Genomic DNA, 21,240 nt, shown 5'->3' on the forward strand with positions numbered 1-21,240 from the left:
GATTTTGATCAATAAGTCTTAAGAAACCAGTGTTATTTTGCCAAGTGGATATACTTTTATGGAGTGAAAGACCTGAAATGAGATTTAGTTAAATAACCTTTATTTTAGGATTATATTAAAAATCCATAGATCAAGGCTCTTTTAGAATTCGTATTCAAATAATGTATACATTCATAAGGATTGACAGTTCCAGATAGCTAGCAGTTTATTAACTATGTCACATGGTCAACAGGTGATTTAAGTTTCAGTTTCCATTATGCCACATAGCGCCTTTCACTTTTGCTGATGGCATACTTTCCAGACACACAGTGAAAGTATGAGAAATGTTCAGACCTTCAAAGCTGCTTGGAGCAGACTATGGATTTAACAGTGAAAACTTTGACTTGGCAGGTATTAAGGTAAGTTTGCATTTTATGATAGTGTTTTTAAATATATTTCAAGCAGTAAAGGTCTACTTTTTAGTATTTTACAGCTTCGGCTCTATCTCAGAATGACTGTGTAAAGGTATGTTGAGTTTCAGAATGGGCACATTTTTCAGCACAGGATACTTAAATTGTACTTCTTATGGATGATATCTTAACAGATCTTGTATGGTAAGCAAGTTTTGAGCCTAGAGGTCTTGGATCAGGGACTAGGAGATTCCAGGTGCTATAGGGCATAGGAGATAACACCCTTCTCCAAGTCAGCATTGAACTTGTACACCACATAGCATTAGGAGATGCTTTAACTATTGGAAGTACTGTCATAGATTGCACATAAACACTTGAATACATTAAGCATCAGATTTCCAGTTGAGAATTCAGATGCATCTGCAAAAAGGCATTTGTACATGGTCTTGTGATTAAGGCAGTAGAGTGAAGTTTGGGAGATATGGATTCAGTTTATGGATCTGTGACAGACTTCCTGCGCTGCCTTGACAAAATACTGATCATAATGCTTCCCTATTGAATTGTGTGCAGAGGATGAATTAATTAATGTTTATGAGTTGCTCAGATACTGAAATGAGAGTACAGAGATGGGGCTCATATGAGTAATTAGATGTCTAACTACCCAATTTACATACATATATTTCAAGTACGAAAATCACAGACCATGACTGAAGTCACCTAAAAACTTGCCCCCAGGTATCCCATAGCATATTGCCCATTATACATGTTAATCCTGCTATTTTGGAAGATATCAACATCAAAAATTCTATTATCCCTATCCGAATAGAAGCATAAGACTTGCCATATTGAATAAGACTGTTTATTCATCTAGTCTTATTCTGCCTCCTGTAGTGGCCAATAGCTACATTCTTCTTATATTTTCAAATAGTGCTATTATTTTTCATCCACCATCCTAAAAACTGTGCAATAGTTACTATGACCCATTACAATGGCAGTTAAATATTAAGGTGAGTGAAGTGATCCTTATTTATCGAGTATATTCAGAGCATTATTTTTTTCTGAAGAAACATATCTAACAGACTGCTAATTTAAATATTACATAAATGAAAGAATTATTATTAGGTTATGAAACATTAGTAAGAGCAAAGTTCAGTTTAGCTCATGCAATACTGTGAACCAAAGTTTACTCCCCTAACCTCCCCAGATCATGTCAATTGCTCTTGATATTTGGAAGAAGTTAGTGAAAAAAATTTTTTTTGTTAGATGAAGGGACTCCAGGTATCTGAGTTCTGAGAGTATGTCACTCTACTGACCACAGGTAGGCCAACACTTGAGATAGGAAGTCGACAGAACAAGAGACTCGTAATAGCTAGGTCACTATTCAAAATTTGGTCTGGTCAATATCAATTAAGAATTGTCACAATCTTTCTTGTGGCCTATGTCATATTAGCTAATGGTCTCAGTTCACTTCTTAGTGGGCAGGTGTCCAAAAATCCAAAGCAAGCCCAGCCCAACTCTCTTCCTTCCAATCCTTCCTGCCCTGGCTCTGCTGGCGGCCCCCAGGTGTTCCCCATTAAGTGTCTGTCTGATACTGCTTTGGTTGTGGTGTGAGCCTGACATTTTGGAATGTTCATATGTTTGGTTATTTTGGTATGCTGCCAAAATTTTCCTGACACATGCACCTGAGAGAATAGAAGGGAACTGGTGACTTTTAACAGTTTATAATTCAACAAAAACTGAATGGAATTTTATGAGGCAAAGAAAATGCAATTCCACAGCTCATAGACTCATAGACGTTAAGACCAGAAGAGGCCATTGTGATCATCTAGGCTGACATCCTGCACATCACAGGTCACAGAACCACCCCCTCCTCTTGTAATAGACCCATACCTCTGACTGAGTTATTAAAGTCCTCAAATCATGATTTAAAGACTTCAAGTTACATAGAATTCACCATTTACTCTAGTTTAAACCAGCAAGTGACCTGTGCCCCATGCTGCAGAGGAAGGCAAAAAAAGCCCAGGGTCTCTGCCAATCTGACGTTGGGGAAAATTCCTTTCTGACCTGAAATATGGCAATCAGTTGAACCCTGAGCATGTCAGCATATCAGCATGACCCCACAGCAAGACACTTGGTAAAGAATTCTCTGTAGTAACTGAGAGCCCTCTACTAGCAATCACAAATGGGTACGGTTGCCAATTTTGGTTGGACGTATTCCTGGAGGTTTCATTACATGACATAATCTTTACTTAAAGAGTAATCTTTAATTCCAGGACAATCCTGGAGTGTTGGGCCACATGCTATTATAGGCAATTTCATCATACCATCACCTCCATAAACTTAGCAAGCTCAGTCTTGAAGCCAGTTAGATTTTTTGCCCCTACTGCTCCTCTCGTAAGGTTGTTCCAGAACTTCACTCCTCTGATGGTTAGAAGTCTTTGTCTAATTTCAAGCCTGCAATTGTTGATGACCAGTTTATATTTGTTTGTTCTTTTGTAAACATTGGCGCTTAACTTAAATAACTCCTCTCCCTCCCTAATATTTATCCTCTGATGTATTTATAGAGAGCAATCATATTTCATGTCAGCGTTTGTTTGGTTAGGATAAACAAGTCAAGCTCTTTGAGTCTCCTCTCGTAAGGTAGGTTTTCCATTCCTCTGATCATACTAGTAGCCTTTCTCTGCACATGTTCCAGTTTGAATTGATCTTTCTTAAACATAGTAGACCAGAATTGCACATGGTATTCCAGATGAGGTCTCACCAGTGCCTGGCATAATGGCAATAACACTTCCCTATCTTTACTGGAAATCTTTTGCCTGATGCAGAGCCACATTACATTGGTAGCTCAGAGTCATCCTGTGATCAACCAATACACCCAAGGCTTTCTCCTCTTCTGATGCTTCCAACTGAGAAGTCGTCATCTTATAACAAAATTCTTGTAGGTCCCTAAGTTCATGACCTTGCACTTAGTACTATTAAATTTCATCTCTTTTCTATTTCTCCCGTTTTCAAGGTCCTCCAGATCTTGTATGATATTCCGGTCCTCCTCTGTTTTGGCAATACCTCCCAACTTTTTGTCATGTGCAAATTTTATTAGCACACTCCCACATTTTGTGCCAAGGTCATGAATGAAAATGTTAAATAAGATTGGTCCCAAGATTGATCCCTCAAGGGCATTCGCTCTACCGAATATCAAAGATCTGCTGAAAACAATAGAGGCGTGAGAGATTCTCAAAGAAAAAGTCACAAAAATCATTATAATGGAAATTGTTAGGCAACCTAAATGTAGGAACTGTAATCTTCTTCCCCCGATAATAAGGATACATATTCTACAGTAAGACAGGGTCTGGCTAGCGATTCCTGCACAGGAATGATCTTTCATACAAACAGCCTCGATCCTGTTCAGTAGCCTCTAAGGGGTAATCTTTTGTATTTACTGAATATGGACAAACATGAAAGATAAAACCATTAAACAGTGAAAAGTCTTCCAATCACACAATGGGCGTAGCTGTATAATGCTGTGTATTCAAGGTCTGATTGTTCTCCACTCTTTGTGGGCTCTCAGAGGCAGAGGAAGAAGGTAGTATCTTGAAACAAGCCCAGAATCTCATGGATTAGCTGTTGACTGTGGAAGACATTTTTTTGAAAGTGTTGTTGTAGCCATGTTAGTCCCAGGAGATTAGGGAGACAAGGTAGGTGAGGTAAGAAGGTCTGAAGAAGAGCTCTGTGTAAGATCAAAAGTGTGTGTCTGTCACTAACAGAAGTTGGTCGAGTAAAAGATATTACCTCATGCACCTTGCCTCTAATCTCTTTTGAGAGTCCAGAAAGGCTGGCTTTCATGAATATTCTGTCTTAATGAGTAGAGTTGGGAAGGAGTCACCATCTTTACCCACACTAACTGAGGTTTAAAAAGCTCATGGTAATGGGCTTGTTTCTTAGCATCTCTTAACTCTACGCTTAGAAATGTCTACTTATAACAAGACACAAGTTCCACTACTGGGCAAGGTTCAGAATCACTGCTGTCAGGAGAGTAATTTCAACTGGTCAGAACTTTATCTTCCCCAGTGATTGTCCATGAGCATCCCCCATACACTTTTCTTTTCCTTTTAAATTATTATGTGACTTGCTGCGGGGATTTATGCTTTTCTGAATTATTGCTCTTTTTATTGGTGACTCTTCATTTATTCTTCTTTTCAGGAGCCAGCAACTAGGAAGAATGACATCTACCAGTGTAATTAAAAAGATGTTTACATGTACGCTTTCTGGAATGGACATGTAGCAATGGAATTAGTTTAGTATTCTCGCAAAGAGCATAAAACTTGAATTCTCTTTATTTTGATTCAATTTTCCACACTGAAAATATACACTACAGCTTTCCTTTATAGAAAACATTATGAGAAGGTTGTATCACTAGGTGTAAGAGTGTATTTAGATATGCTCTGACTTCTTCTCCTTCTTATATTAAGTGATAACACAGTGACAATAATGAAAAACTAACTCATAATGACATTTACTAAGTTGAATTTTACTATGTCAGTTCTTGGAATTGTAATTTATGTAGCTGATATTGCAGCAGATATCTGGGTCACTAGTAACTATTTCTGTGAGGGACAATATTCTTTAGGTATCTTGACACTGGTTTTTAGGTTGCTGTCATCAATAATAGTACAGATATTTAGTTATGAATGGTTTAAAGACGACTGTGGAAGCCCTGATCCTGTGAAGCTGAACTGGATTTTTCTACTTCATTTCTTGCATGGTGGAATTTTTACAAGGTAAATGCCAACTTTCAAATATTACAAAAATAAATCATATTGCTTTTATGTGGTTCACTATGAACTTTCAGTGTCAGCTAATTATGCAGGGTTGCTGATTTTAGGTTTTAACTGATAAACAGCAACAAAATACCCCAAATTCAGTCAATCAATAAAAACTAGAGTTTATTCCATAAACTCTGGAAAAATACCTGAAGTGCTTACTTGTATCTAAGGCCTTGTCTACATAGAGCATTAATGCGGACTGATTCAGGGGCGTGATTTTTAAACCACACTAATATGTTGTGCATTAATTGGTCTGTGTAGACCCTGTTGGTACACACTAAAGGTTCCTTACTGTGCTTTAACAAAGTGCTGTTTGAAACAGTACAACATTAAGTGCACTAGGTAACATTACAAAGAGATTACTTATTATATAATATACATTACTCATTACAGTATGTACAAAGAGAGAGCCCCGAAAAACCCTAGTTTTTTGACATCTACATAAAACTCAAATATTGCTAAAAATACCCACCCCATGAAGTTAATAACCCATTAAACCAGAAGCCCTATTGTTACGTTAATACAACTTCCAGATCAAATCTACTGGTGTGACAGCAACCACAACTTTACTTATGTCAGTGGAATTGTGTTCCCTTATGCTAGTGGTAAATTTGGTGTTTTTGATGTAGATATAAGTCTTACCTATTTCATTTTCCTTATCAATAATTATTTTAGCTGTAACTGTTACAATTCAGTTTAATTTGGTACCGCATTCTTTATACAGGACATATTACATAAAAATGCTGGACAGAGAAAGTCAGTTGTGTAACTGATAAAGAAAAAGAAGTTTTAGGGTGATACTTAGGGGAGAATTGCCCCTGAGGGTAGCTGAGGTGAAAGAAATTCATTAACATGGAAGGTGCAGTGATAAGGGTAGAAAGAAGGTTGAGTTTGGAGGACAGGAATGAGTAATTACTCATGGTATTAAGCACTGAGCTCTGTAGTGAGTGTTTGTAGGCTCACGTCTATGGTGACTAAAATCCCTGTTTGCTGACAGATGCATGTTCAGTAAATTTAAAATTTTTCCTTCATCTCTGTTTGTGGCTTTGAAAAGTAATTTTCAATTCAGTTTGCATTTATGTTGAGACTACATATCACTTCCCTTTTAAAAGCAATTTGAAAACTTCTTGTTGAGAAATTCAGAGGTTCTGGATCTTAATCTACCTATGGGTATGATTGTTGTGAGTAACAGGTTTCTTTCTGGGAAAATGTAGACTTGCCAAAGACACTATAATTATGTGCTTTAGCATGTACTTCATAGAAGAAAATACTCATTTTAAATGCTCCTTAAAATACTTTTATAAACTGTGGACATTCTAAAAAAGTGCATTTATGCCAATTGAAAAATCTCAAACAACTTTCTTTACCAGTAAACTTTAGATTATTAAGAGTGAAATAATTTTTAAGATCCGGTTTACTTTACTTTCTTTCTTTACTTTCGCCTCTCATATATTCTTTCACTAAGTTTCACTTTTGTTTACAGTCAGTTTTACTTTCATGTTCTTCCTGTTGCAATGCTAGTGTTTCTAACATTGCTGCAGAATATTAATTTGTTTTAAAAGGATTGTTTTCATTTTGAAAATTGGTGTTCGGTTTTATAAAAGCTTGTTTTTACAAGATTTTAATTTTGGGCTACAAATGTCCCTGTTATCTGGCTGGCCAAGTTTTTATCCACTTAGCATACCCATATATTTTGTGGATTTGTCTAGCCATACTGAGATTTATCCTTCAGTATTAAAGGAACATTATCAACTTCTCTCTCTTGGTAGGAGTCTCTCAGGACCCTGTCCTTGGCCCCTCCTCTTCTCACTGTATACTCTTGCCCCTCTCAAATCCATTCAAAATGCTGCTGCTAAGATCATCTTGGTTCATTGCTCTGTCACCTGTTCTTTATGTCCCTCCTCTGGCTCCCCTTCTCTGAGGAGAAAGAGGGCATTAGGTGTATTTTTTAGAAATAAATATATCCTCGTCAGGTTATGTTTGATATTAACCTGCCTAACTGCTAGGTGTTATATCAAAGGAGGCTAAGGGTGAAATTAGCAGGAAGCAAAGGAGTGGCACAGATAAGAGTCCTGGAGAGAGCTATTTGTTGGGGAATACCCCATGTCTGGCTCTATCCAGGCTAGAATGGTTTATTCTTGCCAAGGCTGAGCAAAGACAATCCTAAACATAAAAAAATCTGGTCTCGAGGAGAAGTGTGAAATGGGTTGTCAACAAATGGAATCTGAGGCCTGGTCTACACTATGCGTTTAAACTGAATTTAGCAGCGTTAAACCAATTTAAACCTGCACCCATCCACACAACGAGGACCTTTATATCGATATAAAGGGCTCTTTAAACCGGTTTCTGTACTCCTCCCAGACAAGAGGAGTAGCGCTGAAAGTGGTATTGCAATGTCAGATTAGGGTTAGTGTGGCCACAAATCGACGGTATTGGCCTCCGGGTGGTATCCCACAGTGCACCATTGTGACCGCTCTGGAAAGCCATCTGAACTCGGATGCACTGGCCAGGTAGAAGGTAGAACCAGGAAAAACCAGGAAAAAGCCCGCAACTTGAATTTCAGTTTCCTGTTTGGCAGCATGTAGAGCTCACCAGCACAGGTGACCATACGCAGAGCTCATCAGCACAGGTATAACATGCAGTCTCCTGAGAACGAAAAAGAGATCTCAGCATGGACCGCACAGGAGGATAACTGGGGGGATCTGATCGCTATATTGGGGAGAGGATTCCATGCTACAGAACTCCGTTCAAAAGACAATGAAAAAACACTTGAAGTAATTCCAAGGCCATGATGCCAGGGAGGCAACAACCAGGACTCAGTAATAGTGCCGTGAGTTAAGAGCTCAGACAAGCTAATCAGAAAACCAAAGAAGCAAGGAAGGTCCGGGTCAGGGCCAAAAAACATGGCGCTTCTACGCTGAAGCCTACATGCAATTCTCGAGGGGAGTCCGCCTACACCTGGACGCCCTACGTATCCTGTCTGCGGATCGCGAGGTTGGGGTGGTAATCTCAGCATGCTGAGGAGTCTGCGGATGGGGAAGATAGAAGGGAGGAAGAGGAGGACGAGCTTGCAGAGAGCATACAGCACTCCTGTTCTCGCCAACAGCCAGGAGCTTTTCCTCTACACGATGGAGATTAGCCCTCCCAGCCGCTCACAAGCAGTAGCCCAAGACAATGAAGCCATGGAATGCGACCTCTGGTGAGTGTACTCTTATCAATATATATAAATCTGGTAAAAGGCAAGCGTTTTTAATTGATTAATTTTGCCCTGAGGACTTGGGATCATTCGCAGCAGTAACAGTTATTGGAAAAGTCTGTAACAAGTCTGAGGGATGGAGTCGGAAATTCTCCAGGGACATACTCCATGAAAGCTGTCCTGGAAGGTACTGGTGGGTCCAAATATGCCTTTGCAGAAAGGTTTTCGGGCAAGGGCAGCTTATTCCCGTCCCCGGTAGACTGACCACGATTTGAATTAGAATGTCCAATAACGTCCATGCATGTCGCAAGAATCTGGTATCATTGCATGACAAAGCCCTAGTTGTGTAATGGTCCCGGTATTGCTGGCATTGCAGCAACATCCGGTTCTTTATCTCGCTGTGTTAGTATCCTCAGCGCGATGTATCGTTCATAGTAACCTAGTTGAAATTCAGTGAGAATTTAATTAAGGCGACAGAGATGGCCTTCCTACTGGGCTTTGCCTGTGCTTAAAAACATCCTTCCTTGCAGGAGCCAACCAGGGAGGTTGGGGCGGGGGCGGGATTGGTGCTGAGCTTTTTCGTGTTTGGCTATCAGGTCATTTTCCGCTACCAGCCGACATGGTGGTGGGGGGAAGGGGTTGTGTTTTAGGCATGATCTTCCCATGACACCAGCCACACGGTGGTCGGGGGCGGATAACAGGCGATCCATTCCCAGAAGAATGTGGATGGGGGGGTGTTTCTGGCTGCTGCATGTTAACGGAACTCAGGAAATCGACACTAGCCTCGGTACATGGACGCACACCACCGAATTAATGTGCTTAGTGTGGCCGCGTGCACTCGACTTTATACAATCTGTTTTACAAAACCGGTTTATGTAAAATTGGAATAATCCCGTAGTGTAGACGTACCCTGACATCCAGATTGACAGAGGGAGTATACTGCAAGCAGGACAGGCTGGCTCTCCCAACTCAGAAATGGGAATAAGCCGAACCTCTTTGAGCTATGGATAGAGAGGTTAAGTAAGGAAGTATCTGCCCAGGCTTTGCAGTATGATAACCAATTTTCCTAAATGCTTTTTACCTTTTGAAGAATGAATCAATAATGGTTTCAAAGACAATGTTTTGTGTCACTGCTGTTACAAACTCCTGAAGGGTAATTTACAGATGCCAAAAAACAAGTTGGGCTTGTGTCGTTAATGTGGTTGGGAACTAGGGGGCTGTAGCCCAGAGATCCAGCCTGAGAGTGGTTGGTCAGGACCGCTTCCTCAGAGTCCAATGGCTGTTTCCTTTGTCTTCTCAAGGGCAGAGAATGCAATGGGCTGGCAGGGGGGGGCGGTTCCCTTTGGTGTGTTTGCCCCTCCTTTTTATAGTTTCATTGTCACTCTTGAAAACCATTTCCAGCTGAGAAACAGGAGACAGTCTATGCGGAAGGATGTTCCGTACTGGATTTTTTCCATCTGTTTGAGCTTTCTTTGTTTTCCCTTCCTGCTTGATGATCCTGTTTACTGCTTAGCACACATTCCTTTGTTTAGGACAGACCTGTTTGCTGACTTCTGCCTGGGCAGGCTGTGGGGTTGTGTTAATAACATCGTACAGAGGAATCTTATAACTTCATATACAATGTTGCCACACATCTTATGAGGACAAAACTGACCAGCAAGTTAAGAGTTTTCAAATGATACTTTAAAAGGCATACCTTGTACAAAGATTATTACAATAGCATGTAGGGTATCAATACAGGGGTGTATTCTGTCACCCATATATTTAAAAATCCTTGTTTATATTGCTAATAAGAGCTTAGATTATTAAAATGGAAAGAATTGTAAACATTTAATTCTTTTAACATAATGTTTATTCTCAACAGTTTTTTAATGGAATTAAGTTATGATGATTATTGGTGATTTAAGCTGACATAATCTACCTACTAGGGGCCTGATCCAAAGCCCATGTAAACTCAATGGAAAGGCTCCCATAGATGTTGGTAGGTTTCAGATCAGACAACAGGACAGTGATAAACACAAATAGGACAAAGCATTAACAGTGAATGCTGGAGGAAAGGGGTGATTAATTTCAGCATTAACAGTGAATGCTGGAGGAAAGGGGTGATTAATTCCTGGGTGCAGAGGTCCACGTATCTGGAGCAGTTTTCAGGATCAGAGTCTAGGTGAGTTTCAGGATACCTGAGGAAGATTGAACTTCAGCAGCTGGTTGTGGCACAACAGAGGGCTATGTTAGCCGCTGCCATCATGTCTCTTGATATGTAAAATCAAGGACAAGAAACATTTGTCTGAACAGGAACAGATGCATCTGGAAAATCATTTTAATTAAGCTGAATTTTTAAGTCCATTAGGAACTGGAATAAGTTTGTGTGTTTTGTGGCACCCAGGACTATGTCGAGACATTTTACAAAAAGTGATGAGAGAATTTCAGAGCAAAACTTCAAAAGGCTCTGTTGCTACAAGAATGGATTTTGTACAAGGCAACACAAATGCAGAACACAGGCATCTATACCTCAAGCAACTAATGCAAATAGCAAGAAGTTCTTCAAGAAAAGTGATTCTTTTTCCACTGGTGGACAGGGAGGCAATTAACATTAAAAAGTAGAGGATTTATAAGACAAAATTTCAGAGAGGATGTTAACATGGATGCTGCAATAGTTTAATTTGCTAGAGCAGGGATGGGCAAACTTTGGCCTCAGGGCCACATCTGGCTATGAGGGGGGTGAAGGCTGGGGCAGGGCTGTAGGGGGCAGGGGTGCAGGCTCCAGGCAGCGCTTACCTCAGGCAGCTCCCAGAAGCAGCGGCATGTCCCCCTGCCCAGCCAATGGGAGCTGCGAGTGCAGCATGCAAAGCCCCTTGGCTGCCCCTACGCATAGGAGCTGGAGGGGAGTCATGCCACTGCTTATGGGAGCCGTGCAGAACGGGGCTAATCCTGACCCTACTCCCCGGATGGAGTGGGGCAAGCCCCGGATCCCATTCCCTGGCGGGAACTTGAGGGACGGATTAAAACATCTGGAGGGCCAGATGTGGCCACCAGGCTGTAGGTTGTCCATCCCTATGCTAGAGATTAAATAATAATATGTATTTGTTCATATTCTGCCAGTGTATGTTTACTATTTTGGGTACTTTCCTTCAAACAAACAAACAAAACAAACTTGGTTTTGTAACTACTGAGAACTTAAACTGCCCCTTTTTAGTATGCAGAAGATTAACATACAGAAGAGACTACTTCCCTTTAAGGCTTAAGGAGAAACACTGTTGTCAATGACTTTATGTGAGCTGCATCCTTCAAGGCTCATATCTATGGAAGCAGCAGGTATGCTGCCAGGGAGGTCATAAAGCAATAAATACAGGCAGCCTTGACCTGTGCATGTTGCCATGGTTTTAGAAGGCCAGTTTCATAGGAGAACAGGCCCACCAGATTAAATGATGAAGAGGATATTTTGAGTGGAAACAAGCAAAGATTCCTGCCTTTTTCACAGAATTCCCCAATATAGGGGATGACTGACCTGGCCCTTAGATTTTAGCAACATGAAAAATAATTAGAAACTTCTATTAAAATAAAAGGAGGCAGTCAATCAGAGATCAAAGTGGGAAATAAAGCAACAGAGATTACATTCCACGGTGATTTTCTGCACCCTCACAGCTAGCTCTGTCTGATTTGAATCCTACTCTCTGCTCAAGGCAGAAGATGGAGAGTGGAATCCAAAAGATCCTTCTGTTCCAGACACTTTGGAATGGATGCATATTTCCATTCCAGCCTGTGAAGACAATATCACAAAGGCAGAACCACTTTCCCCCCCAGCTCTCCCAGTATCTATAAAAATAAATGAGCTTTCTAGAAGCAGTAACTGACATCTGAATACTTACAGCTGATGTGTGACATTTTCAGGAGTAAATAAAGTATAACATTCTATTCTGTAGTCTGTCAAGTACCAAATTCTTAGCAAACTCTAGAATAATAAAAAGATATTATTGAACGGTTATTGTTTTAAAAATAGCACTTTTATATTTAGCCCTACAGGAGAGACATGACCAAATCAAATTTGTCCTAGAACTTAGATTGTATGTGAACCCTTCTTCTCTACAAATCTAAGATCAGTATAAATGTTTTTAATGGATATACTTTTAATTAATAAGGAAATATATATATTTTTAAAAATAAACACTCTTCTACAGTATTGCCTCCCAATATTGCAACCTTGAGCTAATACATAAGAAACGGAAAGCAAAACTGACTGGAACTAACTTTAAAAAAAAGTGAAACTGACAATCTATTTTCATTGTCCAAAATGAGGGAATACATATTATAAACAAACAGAATGAAGAGTGAATTTTTAAAAAAAAATCTTTCACATTTAGTAAAGTGAGGTATCATTTGTAACAGAGTTGATGAATTTTGTTCTTTTAAAATATATTAAACTGCTGAGATCGCTGACAGCTGTAGTTGCTATTTTGTAATGAGCAAACTTTTTCATAGACCTGATTTTGCGTGTCAATCTATTTACGTCACTCAGCTCATATGCAAATCTACAGGTGCTAAATGAAATCTTGGGTTGTTTCAAGAATTATATAAGTGTAAGTTTTATATTCAAATGAGATGCTTGAGTGGCCAGAATGGATACTAAAATATTTATAATTTATGAACATCCTAACAAATCTATCCTGAGAGAATAGATAATTGATAGTTTAGTAAAGCTTTTGATACTGTCTTTCATAACATAATAAACAAACTAGAGAAATGCAGCCTAGATGGAGCTACTGTAAGGTGGGTGCAAAACTGGTTGGAAAACCGTTCCAAGAGAGTAGTTATCAGTGGTTCACAGTCCTGGTGGAAGGACATAACGAGTGGGGTCCTGCAGGGATCAGTTCTGGATCCGGTTCTGTTCAAGATCTTCATCAATGATTTAGCTAGAGGTCGGCAACCTTTGAGAAGTAGCGTGCCAAGTCTTCAGTAATTTAAGGTTTTGCGTGCCAGTAATAAATTTTACATTTACAGGGGCCCCCCGACAGAAACTCAGACTGGCAGCGGGCTGAGCGGGGCCGGCGGCAGGAACCCCGGCTGGGAGGGGCCAGTGGATGGAACCCTACACCCGCAGTGGGCTGAGCGGCTCAGCATGCTGCTGGTCTGGGGTTCCGTCTGCCACCTGCACTGCCAGTCTGGGGCTCTGTCTGCCGGCCCCTGCTAGCCGGGGTCCCAACTGCTGGCTCCAGTCAGCCCGCGGCCGGGCTGGGGTTTCGTCTATGTAGGCCGGCAGCAAGATGAGCGGGGCCTGCGACCGGGACCCCAGACTGGCAGTGGAGGCGGCAGATGGAACCCTAGATCGGCAGCACGCTGAGCTGCTCAGCCCACCACCGTCTGGGGTTCTGTCCGCTGGCCCCACTCAGCCCACTGCTGGCTCGGGTTCCATCCATCCAGGCCAGCAGCGTGCTGAATGGGGCCAAGACCCCAGCTGGCAAGGGGCTGGCAGACGGAACCCCAGACCAGCAGTGGGCTGAGTTGCTAAGTCCACCGCTGGTCTGGAGTTCTGTCCGCCAGCTCCTGCCAGCCAGGGTCCTGGCCATTGACCCCACTCAGCCCGCTGCTGGCCTGGGATTCCGTTCAGCCAGGTTGGCAGTGGGATGAGTGGTGCTGGCAGTTAGGATGGTGGTGCAGGCAGCAGACGGAACCCCGGACCAGTAGCACACTGAGCTGCTCAGCCCACTGCTGGTCTGGGGTTCCATCTGCTGGCCCCACTCAGCCTGCTGCCAGCCAGACAGTCCATCCATTCAGGCCGGCAGTGGGCTGAGTGGGGCCGGGATGCTGGCTGGCAAAGGGCCGGCAGCCAGAACCTTATACCAGCAGCTGGATGAGCGGGGCCAGCAGACGGAACCCCAGACTGGCGGTGGGCTGAGGGGCTCAGCCAGCTGATGGTCTGGAGTTCTGGCCACCGGCTTCTGCCAGTTGGGGTCCTGGCTGTTGGCCCTGCTCAGTCCACTGCCAGCCTAGGATTCCATTCACCCGAGCAGGCAGCGGGCTGAGCGGGGCTGGCAGACAGGACTCTGGCTGGCAGTAGTGTCCCAGTAAAAATCAGCTCACGTGCCACCTTTGGCACACGTGCCGTAGGTTGCCAACCCCTGATTTAGATAATGGCATTGAGAGTACACTTATAAAGTTTGTGGGAGGGGTTGCAAGTGCTTTGGAAGATAGCAATAAAATTCAAAATGATCTGGACAAACTGGAGAACTGGTCTGAAGTAAACAGGATGAAATTCAATAAGGACAAATGCAAAGTACTCAATTTAGGGAGGAACAATGAGTTGCACACATACAAAATGGGAAATGAGTGCCCAGGGAGTACTGCAGAAAGGGATCTGGGGGTCATAGTTGACCACAAGCTAAATATGAGTCAACAGTCTAATGCTGTTGCAAAAGAAGCAAACATTATTCTGGGATATATTAGCAGGAGTGTTGTAAGCAAGACATGAGAAGTAATTTTTCTGCTCTACTTTGCACTGATTAGGCCTCAACTGGAGTATCGTGTCCAAATTGTGTGCCAATTAGATGTCCAAATTGTGTGCCAATTAGGATGTGGGCAAACTAGAGAGAGTACAGAGAAGAGCGACAAAAATGATTGAAGTTCTACAAAACATGATCTATGAGGGAAGATTGAAAAAACTGGGTTTGTTTATTCTGGAAAAGAGAACACAGGGGGGACATGATAACAGTTTTCAAGTACGTAAAAGGTTGTTAAAAGAGGAGGGAGGTTTTTCTTAACCTCTGAGGATAGGACAAAAAGCAATGGGCTTAAATTGCAGCAAAGGAGGTTTAGGCTGGACATTAGGAAAAAATTCCTAACTGTCAGTGTGGTTAAGTACTGGAATAAATTGCCTAGGGAGGCTGTGGAATCTCCATCATTGGAGATTTTTAAGAGCAGGTTAGACAAACACTTGTCAGGAATGGTCTAGATAATACTTTGTCCTGCCATGAGGCAAGGGATTGGACTTGATGACCTCTCAAGATCCCTTCTAGTCCTATGATTCTATAATATCCAGTATATACCTTTTTTCTGGAGGAATCCCTTTAACAACATGTGAGGTATTCATCTCTTACCATGTCTGCTCCCCCAGGTCTGAGCTCTGGAGCTCATATTCAGTGCATCAGATTTGCACTTACTTGGTGTTTGGACAAACTCAGGCTCTGATGGTTAAGTGTGTGTAACAGGTTGATTTACTTTAACAGTTTTTCTTGAAAACATTGCAAACTCTACAGATGTTTACATTTTGGAGGCAAGAACCAGATGTTTGCATTCTTAATTGTTTTATAACTTGAAAAAGTTACAGATGTTTTGCCAAACAGTGTAGGATTTTATTTATGGCAGATTACTCAGAACACAGTAAAATAAATATGCAACAAATGTAATACAAGAAAACAATTCCACCTGTGAGTTTCTTTCTTTTAAGTAATGGAGCCAGAGCCAAATCATGGAAGAACTGCACAGCTTGCGTGTCAAGGCTGCATTATAAGGATCTCTGCAAGGAGAAGGACATGGAATCAGCCCGGTAGGCCATGAAGTAGTAGCGTAGCTGCTCCATAGCTGTGACTGCTGCAATGCTTAGCCCCAAGGCTGGTGTACACCTGGGGACACAAATGGGTAGTGCATTGCTGGGACACAGGGAGCCCACACAAAGCAGAGCACTGATGCAGGCAGGTGGCATAGATGTTCAAACCCCGCCTCTCTCCTTTTCCTCTGTTAAAGCATAGCATTGTCATAGGACCTGTATCCTCCATGGCCACAGAGCAGGATTTGGCCCTTACTGCTGGTGAAAGGTGACATATTTAAAATTCAGATGACTGAAATCTGTCATGAGCTGCAGTACTGCAGGCCACCAATGTGCCTCACTCCTGACCTGGAAGGATCACCCACCTGCACTGTTAAAAAGGGTAGTTCAGTTTCCATGCCTGTTCACTCTCTGCTGAAGCAGCCAGGTGTGGTTGTAGCTTCCTCATTTTAACTCAGTTCTCAGATGCATTCCATTTCTGTAAACAATCACTATTTTCCCCACACATGTCCCTGGTGTGAATCCCCAGCTAGCACCGTAGAATAGTTGGCCAAAAATAGGGAAAGAAGTCACACTTGGAATTTTGGGCCTCGTAACTGGAAGCCCCCTAGAATGGCTCTGCAAGAAGTTTGAGATTTGCTTAAATTGTCCCTGCATTAGAATCCTTTCAGAATGTCACTATTAATTTTACATGGAAAAGTTTCAGTACTATGGTGATGGGCAGCAGTATAAAACAGATAAATAGATCTCTGCATGTGTCCAATGAAGGGTATAGTAGAAATTATTTACTTGAATAGGTGCCCTGCAAAAGGTTTAGATGCTGCACACCCTATCTCTCTGAACCTAAACAGCTCTCTTTTGAAGGGGAGTGGTGTTTATATTATAAATCTTGTGTTATTTTAAATTAAATTATAACTTTTGCAGCATTTTTGTGTGCGCACAAGGCATTATGATGAAAGTGTATATTCTAGTGATGTGAAGTGGTTTGGTTAAATTAAGAAACTTACCTCAAAATATGAATATTTTTGAGCTTTAGAAAGTTCATGGCATTTCAGCATCTCTGAAAACAGTCTATTTTTTTATGCGGTATTTCAGGCACAAATAGAGACAAGAGGGTTTTTTTTTTGGTGTGTTTTACAGTCTGATTTGAAAGGCAAAGAGGTTTGAACATGTTAGACAAATGTCCAAACTTTTGGATGCTACTTTGAGCCTAATCTGAAATTCTAAAATTTGTACACCGTTAGTATATATTTCAGAGCTGGAACCAGCCTTCTCAGGAAAACCCTAAACCACAGGACACAACACCAAAAAAAAGTAGGCACAATAAAGGTCAATTCCCTAGTGGAATGGCTGTTTTCCCATTGTTTTGTCAATAGTGGAGTCATAATAGCTTCTCCAGACAAGGCTAGTGGAAGTTCCAGGGATCTGAAAGTGGACTCAGTGATAATTGAATGGTCTGTCTTCAGCAGACACTTATGATTATGTTTATGAATCACTGGGCAAGCACTCAGTGGAAGAGATCATTACTTTGCCTTTAAAGATGACAGGGGTGGGGCCTACATGGATACTTATTAGGGGATGTTCTTTCTTGTATGTTTGTTGCTAACTGGTTCTGAAGACTCTTTGTTTATTGCTAAACAATTCCACAGGAAATAAATGAGGTAATTAGCCCTCAGAGCCTGTTCTTTTAGACATGGCTCACCATATCTACTATCTGCAGGGTTTCCCACCCTACTTTAAACTTCCACTTTGAGGCAATGGGCTAGATCCTTATCTAGCACAGGTGCAACTCTTGACATCAAAGGATTTACATCAGCTAGGGATCTGGTCCTACATCTGCTCGCAGCTATCATTTTTTCCCCAAGGACTGAATAGATTTCTGTGTGCAGATGGTCACAGTTGCTTCCTTAAATATCCAAATGGTGTCTCTTTTGACTAGAATTTACTGTTCCCTCTTCTCAAGGGGTTAAGGCTAAGCACTCTATTTCCACAACCCTGCCAACTCCTCTAGGGCTGAAAAAAAATGACTTGGTACTGAGAATTAAACCTAGGTCTCCCACATGGCAATACAGATATCTTGAACAGAAAAGGTACTTCACAAGGCAGGAAGTAAATCTGTCATGATTCACTAGCTCCAGTATAATGTATCATTCCATTTAGTTTTCTTTCAAAGGAAACGATTATATAGCCTTAAGGAGAAAATAGAAATGTTTTGAGAGGTCATTTATATGTCCTCAATATCTGACAAAGAATATGATTTATCATATGACACCATCCAGATCTTGTCATTGTATGAAATATGTGTCCCCCTGAGAGTTATTTTCTATATTGAAAGTCTCTATGGGTGTTTAGAAAAGAGACAGCTTAAATAATTAGGGCTAGATTTTAAAAAATCAAGCTACAAAAGAATGTGCAAATTTGATGTAGATGTGCAAATCAGGTGATGTGCATGTTAAGGGATACATACACGCATAGTTTCATGTATGCACAATCTCCAGTTTGCATGTTTATATCTAGGGATTTGGGTGCATGAAAAATGAATCAGAGTGTCAGCCTAAAGAGAAGGGGACAAGAAGGCAGCAAAGGGGAGATTCAGAAATATATCCTGTTTAAAGAAATTGAAGTTAATTAACTCAGTCCTATGGTCTTTACTCAGACCAATTTTGTTCCATTCAATTTAGTTTCCTAGATTGCACCCATCACTAACATTAACCTCAATGTGCATTTTTGCATTAGTAAGACGTAAAGGATTCCATTCAAAGAGAATTAAAAACAAATAATAATAATTTGAACTAAGAACGAAATGGCTGAAAGCTTAATTAGTTTTCACTATTTTTTAGAACAGTGCTTAAAAAAAAACAGCCCGTCTAACCACGTTTTTATATATATATTTCTCTTTGTAGGTATTGGTTCGCATTGAAAGATGGCTACCAGGCTGCTTTTAAACAAAACAGCTCAGGAGATAAACTAACTGGGGGCCCTGCCAGTATCATTCATAAACGCGCCATTGATGCAGTGACTGATATTAGTATGCTCAAGGTATTTAAGACTTTCCTGGAGACCTCACCCCAGCTCATTCTTCAGATTTACATCTTGATGGAGCATGACAAGGCTGCCTTCAGTCAGTGTAAGTCTCTCTCATTTGAAAGTTGAATATAGTTAAATCTCCACTAAGAAGGCAATCCCTAGTATTAGGTAACATTTTAAAGTATTCCCTGTCACATCCCAGTACAATTGTATTTAACATTTAATTTAAAACCTCCTCTATTAGATTATCTATTTGACTAAACTCTGGGAAAAGTTCGCTACACCGATACTGACTTGGACTCCTTACACATTCCATGGGTGGCGTACCCGAGCCCACTTATCCACTGACACTTGAAAAACTCTTGCACCCCAATCTGGGTCTATGCCGGTTATACGATATGTATGTATCTCTTTACCCTTGCAACCGATATGTGTAATCCCTCATAACTCAAGCCTGACTCCAGATGTATAGTACCTTCCCTCTTAACTTGTGTCTATTTAATTTTAAACATTAACTTTAATAAATTTTTTAAATCTGTAATAGTAATATTTAACAATAACATTGTATTGTGTTTGATAAGTGAAAGCTAATGGATGTAACCAACTGAATCATTTCAGAGTAGTCTATCTTGTTTTCACTTATTGAATAGGTTGGTATCTAAGGTACTTCTATGGCTCCCATTACTGAGCACCTCACAGTCTTTAATATATTTCACCTCACAACACCTCTGTGAAGTAAGCCAATGCTATTATCCCGATTTTACAGATGGCGAACTGAGGCACAGAAAGGCTAAGTAACTTGCCCAAGGTCACACAGAAATTAGTGGAGGTGCAAGGAATTGAACCTGGATCTCACAAGTGCCCTAACAACTGGACCATTCTTCCTCTCAGATATAGAGAATGTTTAAGTAAAAATATATGAAATTTTTCCATAGAACTAACATCTATCCTTGTGTTTTATTTAGATGCTTCCATCATCACATCTTTTAGCAGCATTTCCTGGTCAACTCTTGACTATCAGATATCATTACGAAAATCTGTGCCTGATAAAAATCAGTTTTCTGGGGTGCCTCCTAAGTTAATCTACCTCTTGTATAAACTGTTCACATTGACTTCTTGGATACTGAGTATTGCACTGGTCACCCTATTAAATATCATAAGTAGTATATTTCTGCTAATATTTCTTTGGACCTTGGGCTTCAGCTGGACTTTGAAGCAACACACTACATTCTGCACATCTAAGAGGATGGAATTTTTATACAGGACTGTTGTTGGGATCATTCTTATTTTTACATTTTTTAATGTCAAGGGGGAAAAAACAAAAATGTATATTTCTAGTTATTATGCCATTCATGTGCTTGTAACTTTAGGCATAATGTGTGTGTGTTTGTTCTGGAAGACTTCAGTTACTGAGCAATTATATTTTACATTTGTGAGCATCACAATTGTTCTCACTCTGGGGTTAGGTATTATTTGTCTTATTGTTTATAATATGGTTTTCCACCCCACTATTTATTTCAAACAAGAGAGTGCTTCAGATAAAGTTGATGGACTAGCAGGAGAAAGAGAAAAAGAAGAAATCAGTAGAATAAGAAATTTCATAATGGAATGAATTATGTGAATTTTTAAATATGTGCAAATCAAAGCAAATACTACCTGGACTGTTAGTTACTCTGTCTTTACTCTTCATATTTGCAATGAGCATTTCAAGTAAAATAATCTTAATGGGAATGATAGTAGTTATCAGCTCTGAATAATTATTGGTTTTGCTGTACTACAAAGCAAAGACTTTATAAAATGAACTAAGCACTTCTGCATATTGGTGTTTTTCCATCACTTGCAAAATAAATAAAATACAAAAATAGCCCCTGTAAAGGCAAAACAAACAACCGATCCTATCCTCCCACCCAAGCCCAGTTTTATTTTTTACACACAGAATGTAGGAGAAATAAAACCAAATCAAGTTATTGTTGATATTGTCTTTGTTTCTGAAATGTACTTCTCTTCAAATCAAGGCTCACATCTCCTTACTTGGCACTGGGAAAGGCCTGAACTTCATCTGAAATAACCAAGGACTGTGATATATTAACTGTATCTGAACACAGGGATCACAGAGGACTGGATTTACCCTCCCAGTGAGAGAGGTACATGTATTCACTAGGAAGGGTAGCTACAAACCCACAGCCCTATCCTGGGAGTTCTACCAGGGAAGAGTAACTTTAATTTGGCCGCAGTGCAGTAGGAGCCTGGCCAGAAAAAGCTTTTGGG

The 21,240-nt window shown here is 40.7% G+C and overlaps 1 protein-coding gene across 1 annotated transcript; it reads left to right on the plus strand.

Annotated features, from left to right (window-relative positions):
* The first annotated feature begins 262 nt into the window (after positions 1-262).
* On the plus strand, positions 263-20,940 carry XKR9 (XK related 9). Its single transcript, XM_032794487.2, has 4 exons — positions 263-398; positions 4,587-5,164; positions 18,849-19,072; positions 19,938-20,940. Exons 2-4 carry the CDS (start codon positions 4,893-4,895, stop codon positions 20,582-20,584), a joined length of 1,143 nt encoding a protein of 380 aa, XP_032650378.1. The 5' UTR covers positions 263-398; positions 4,587-4,892; the 3' UTR covers positions 20,585-20,940.
* Positions 20,941-21,240: the final 300 nt, after the last annotated feature.

The sequence above is a fragment of the Chelonoidis abingdonii genome, chromosome 2, assembly GCF_003597395.2.
Source record: "Chelonoidis abingdonii isolate Lonesome George chromosome 2, CheloAbing_2.0, whole genome shotgun sequence".
Classification (NCBI taxonomy): Eukaryota; Metazoa; Chordata; order Testudines; family Testudinidae; genus Chelonoidis; species Chelonoidis abingdonii.

Coding starts and splice junctions, on each gene's coding strand:
- XKR9 (XM_032794487.2), top strand. CDS start 4,893: ATGACATTTACTAAGTTGAATTTTACTATGTCAGTTCTTGGAATTGTA. Junction 5,165..18,848: donor CATGGTGGAATTTTTACAAG/GTAAATGCCAAC, acceptor TTCTCTTTGTAG/GTATTGGTTCGCATTGAAAG. Junction 19,073..19,937: donor CAAGGCTGCCTTCAGTCAGT/GTAAGTCTCTCT, acceptor TGTTTTATTTAG/ATGCTTCCATCATCACATCT.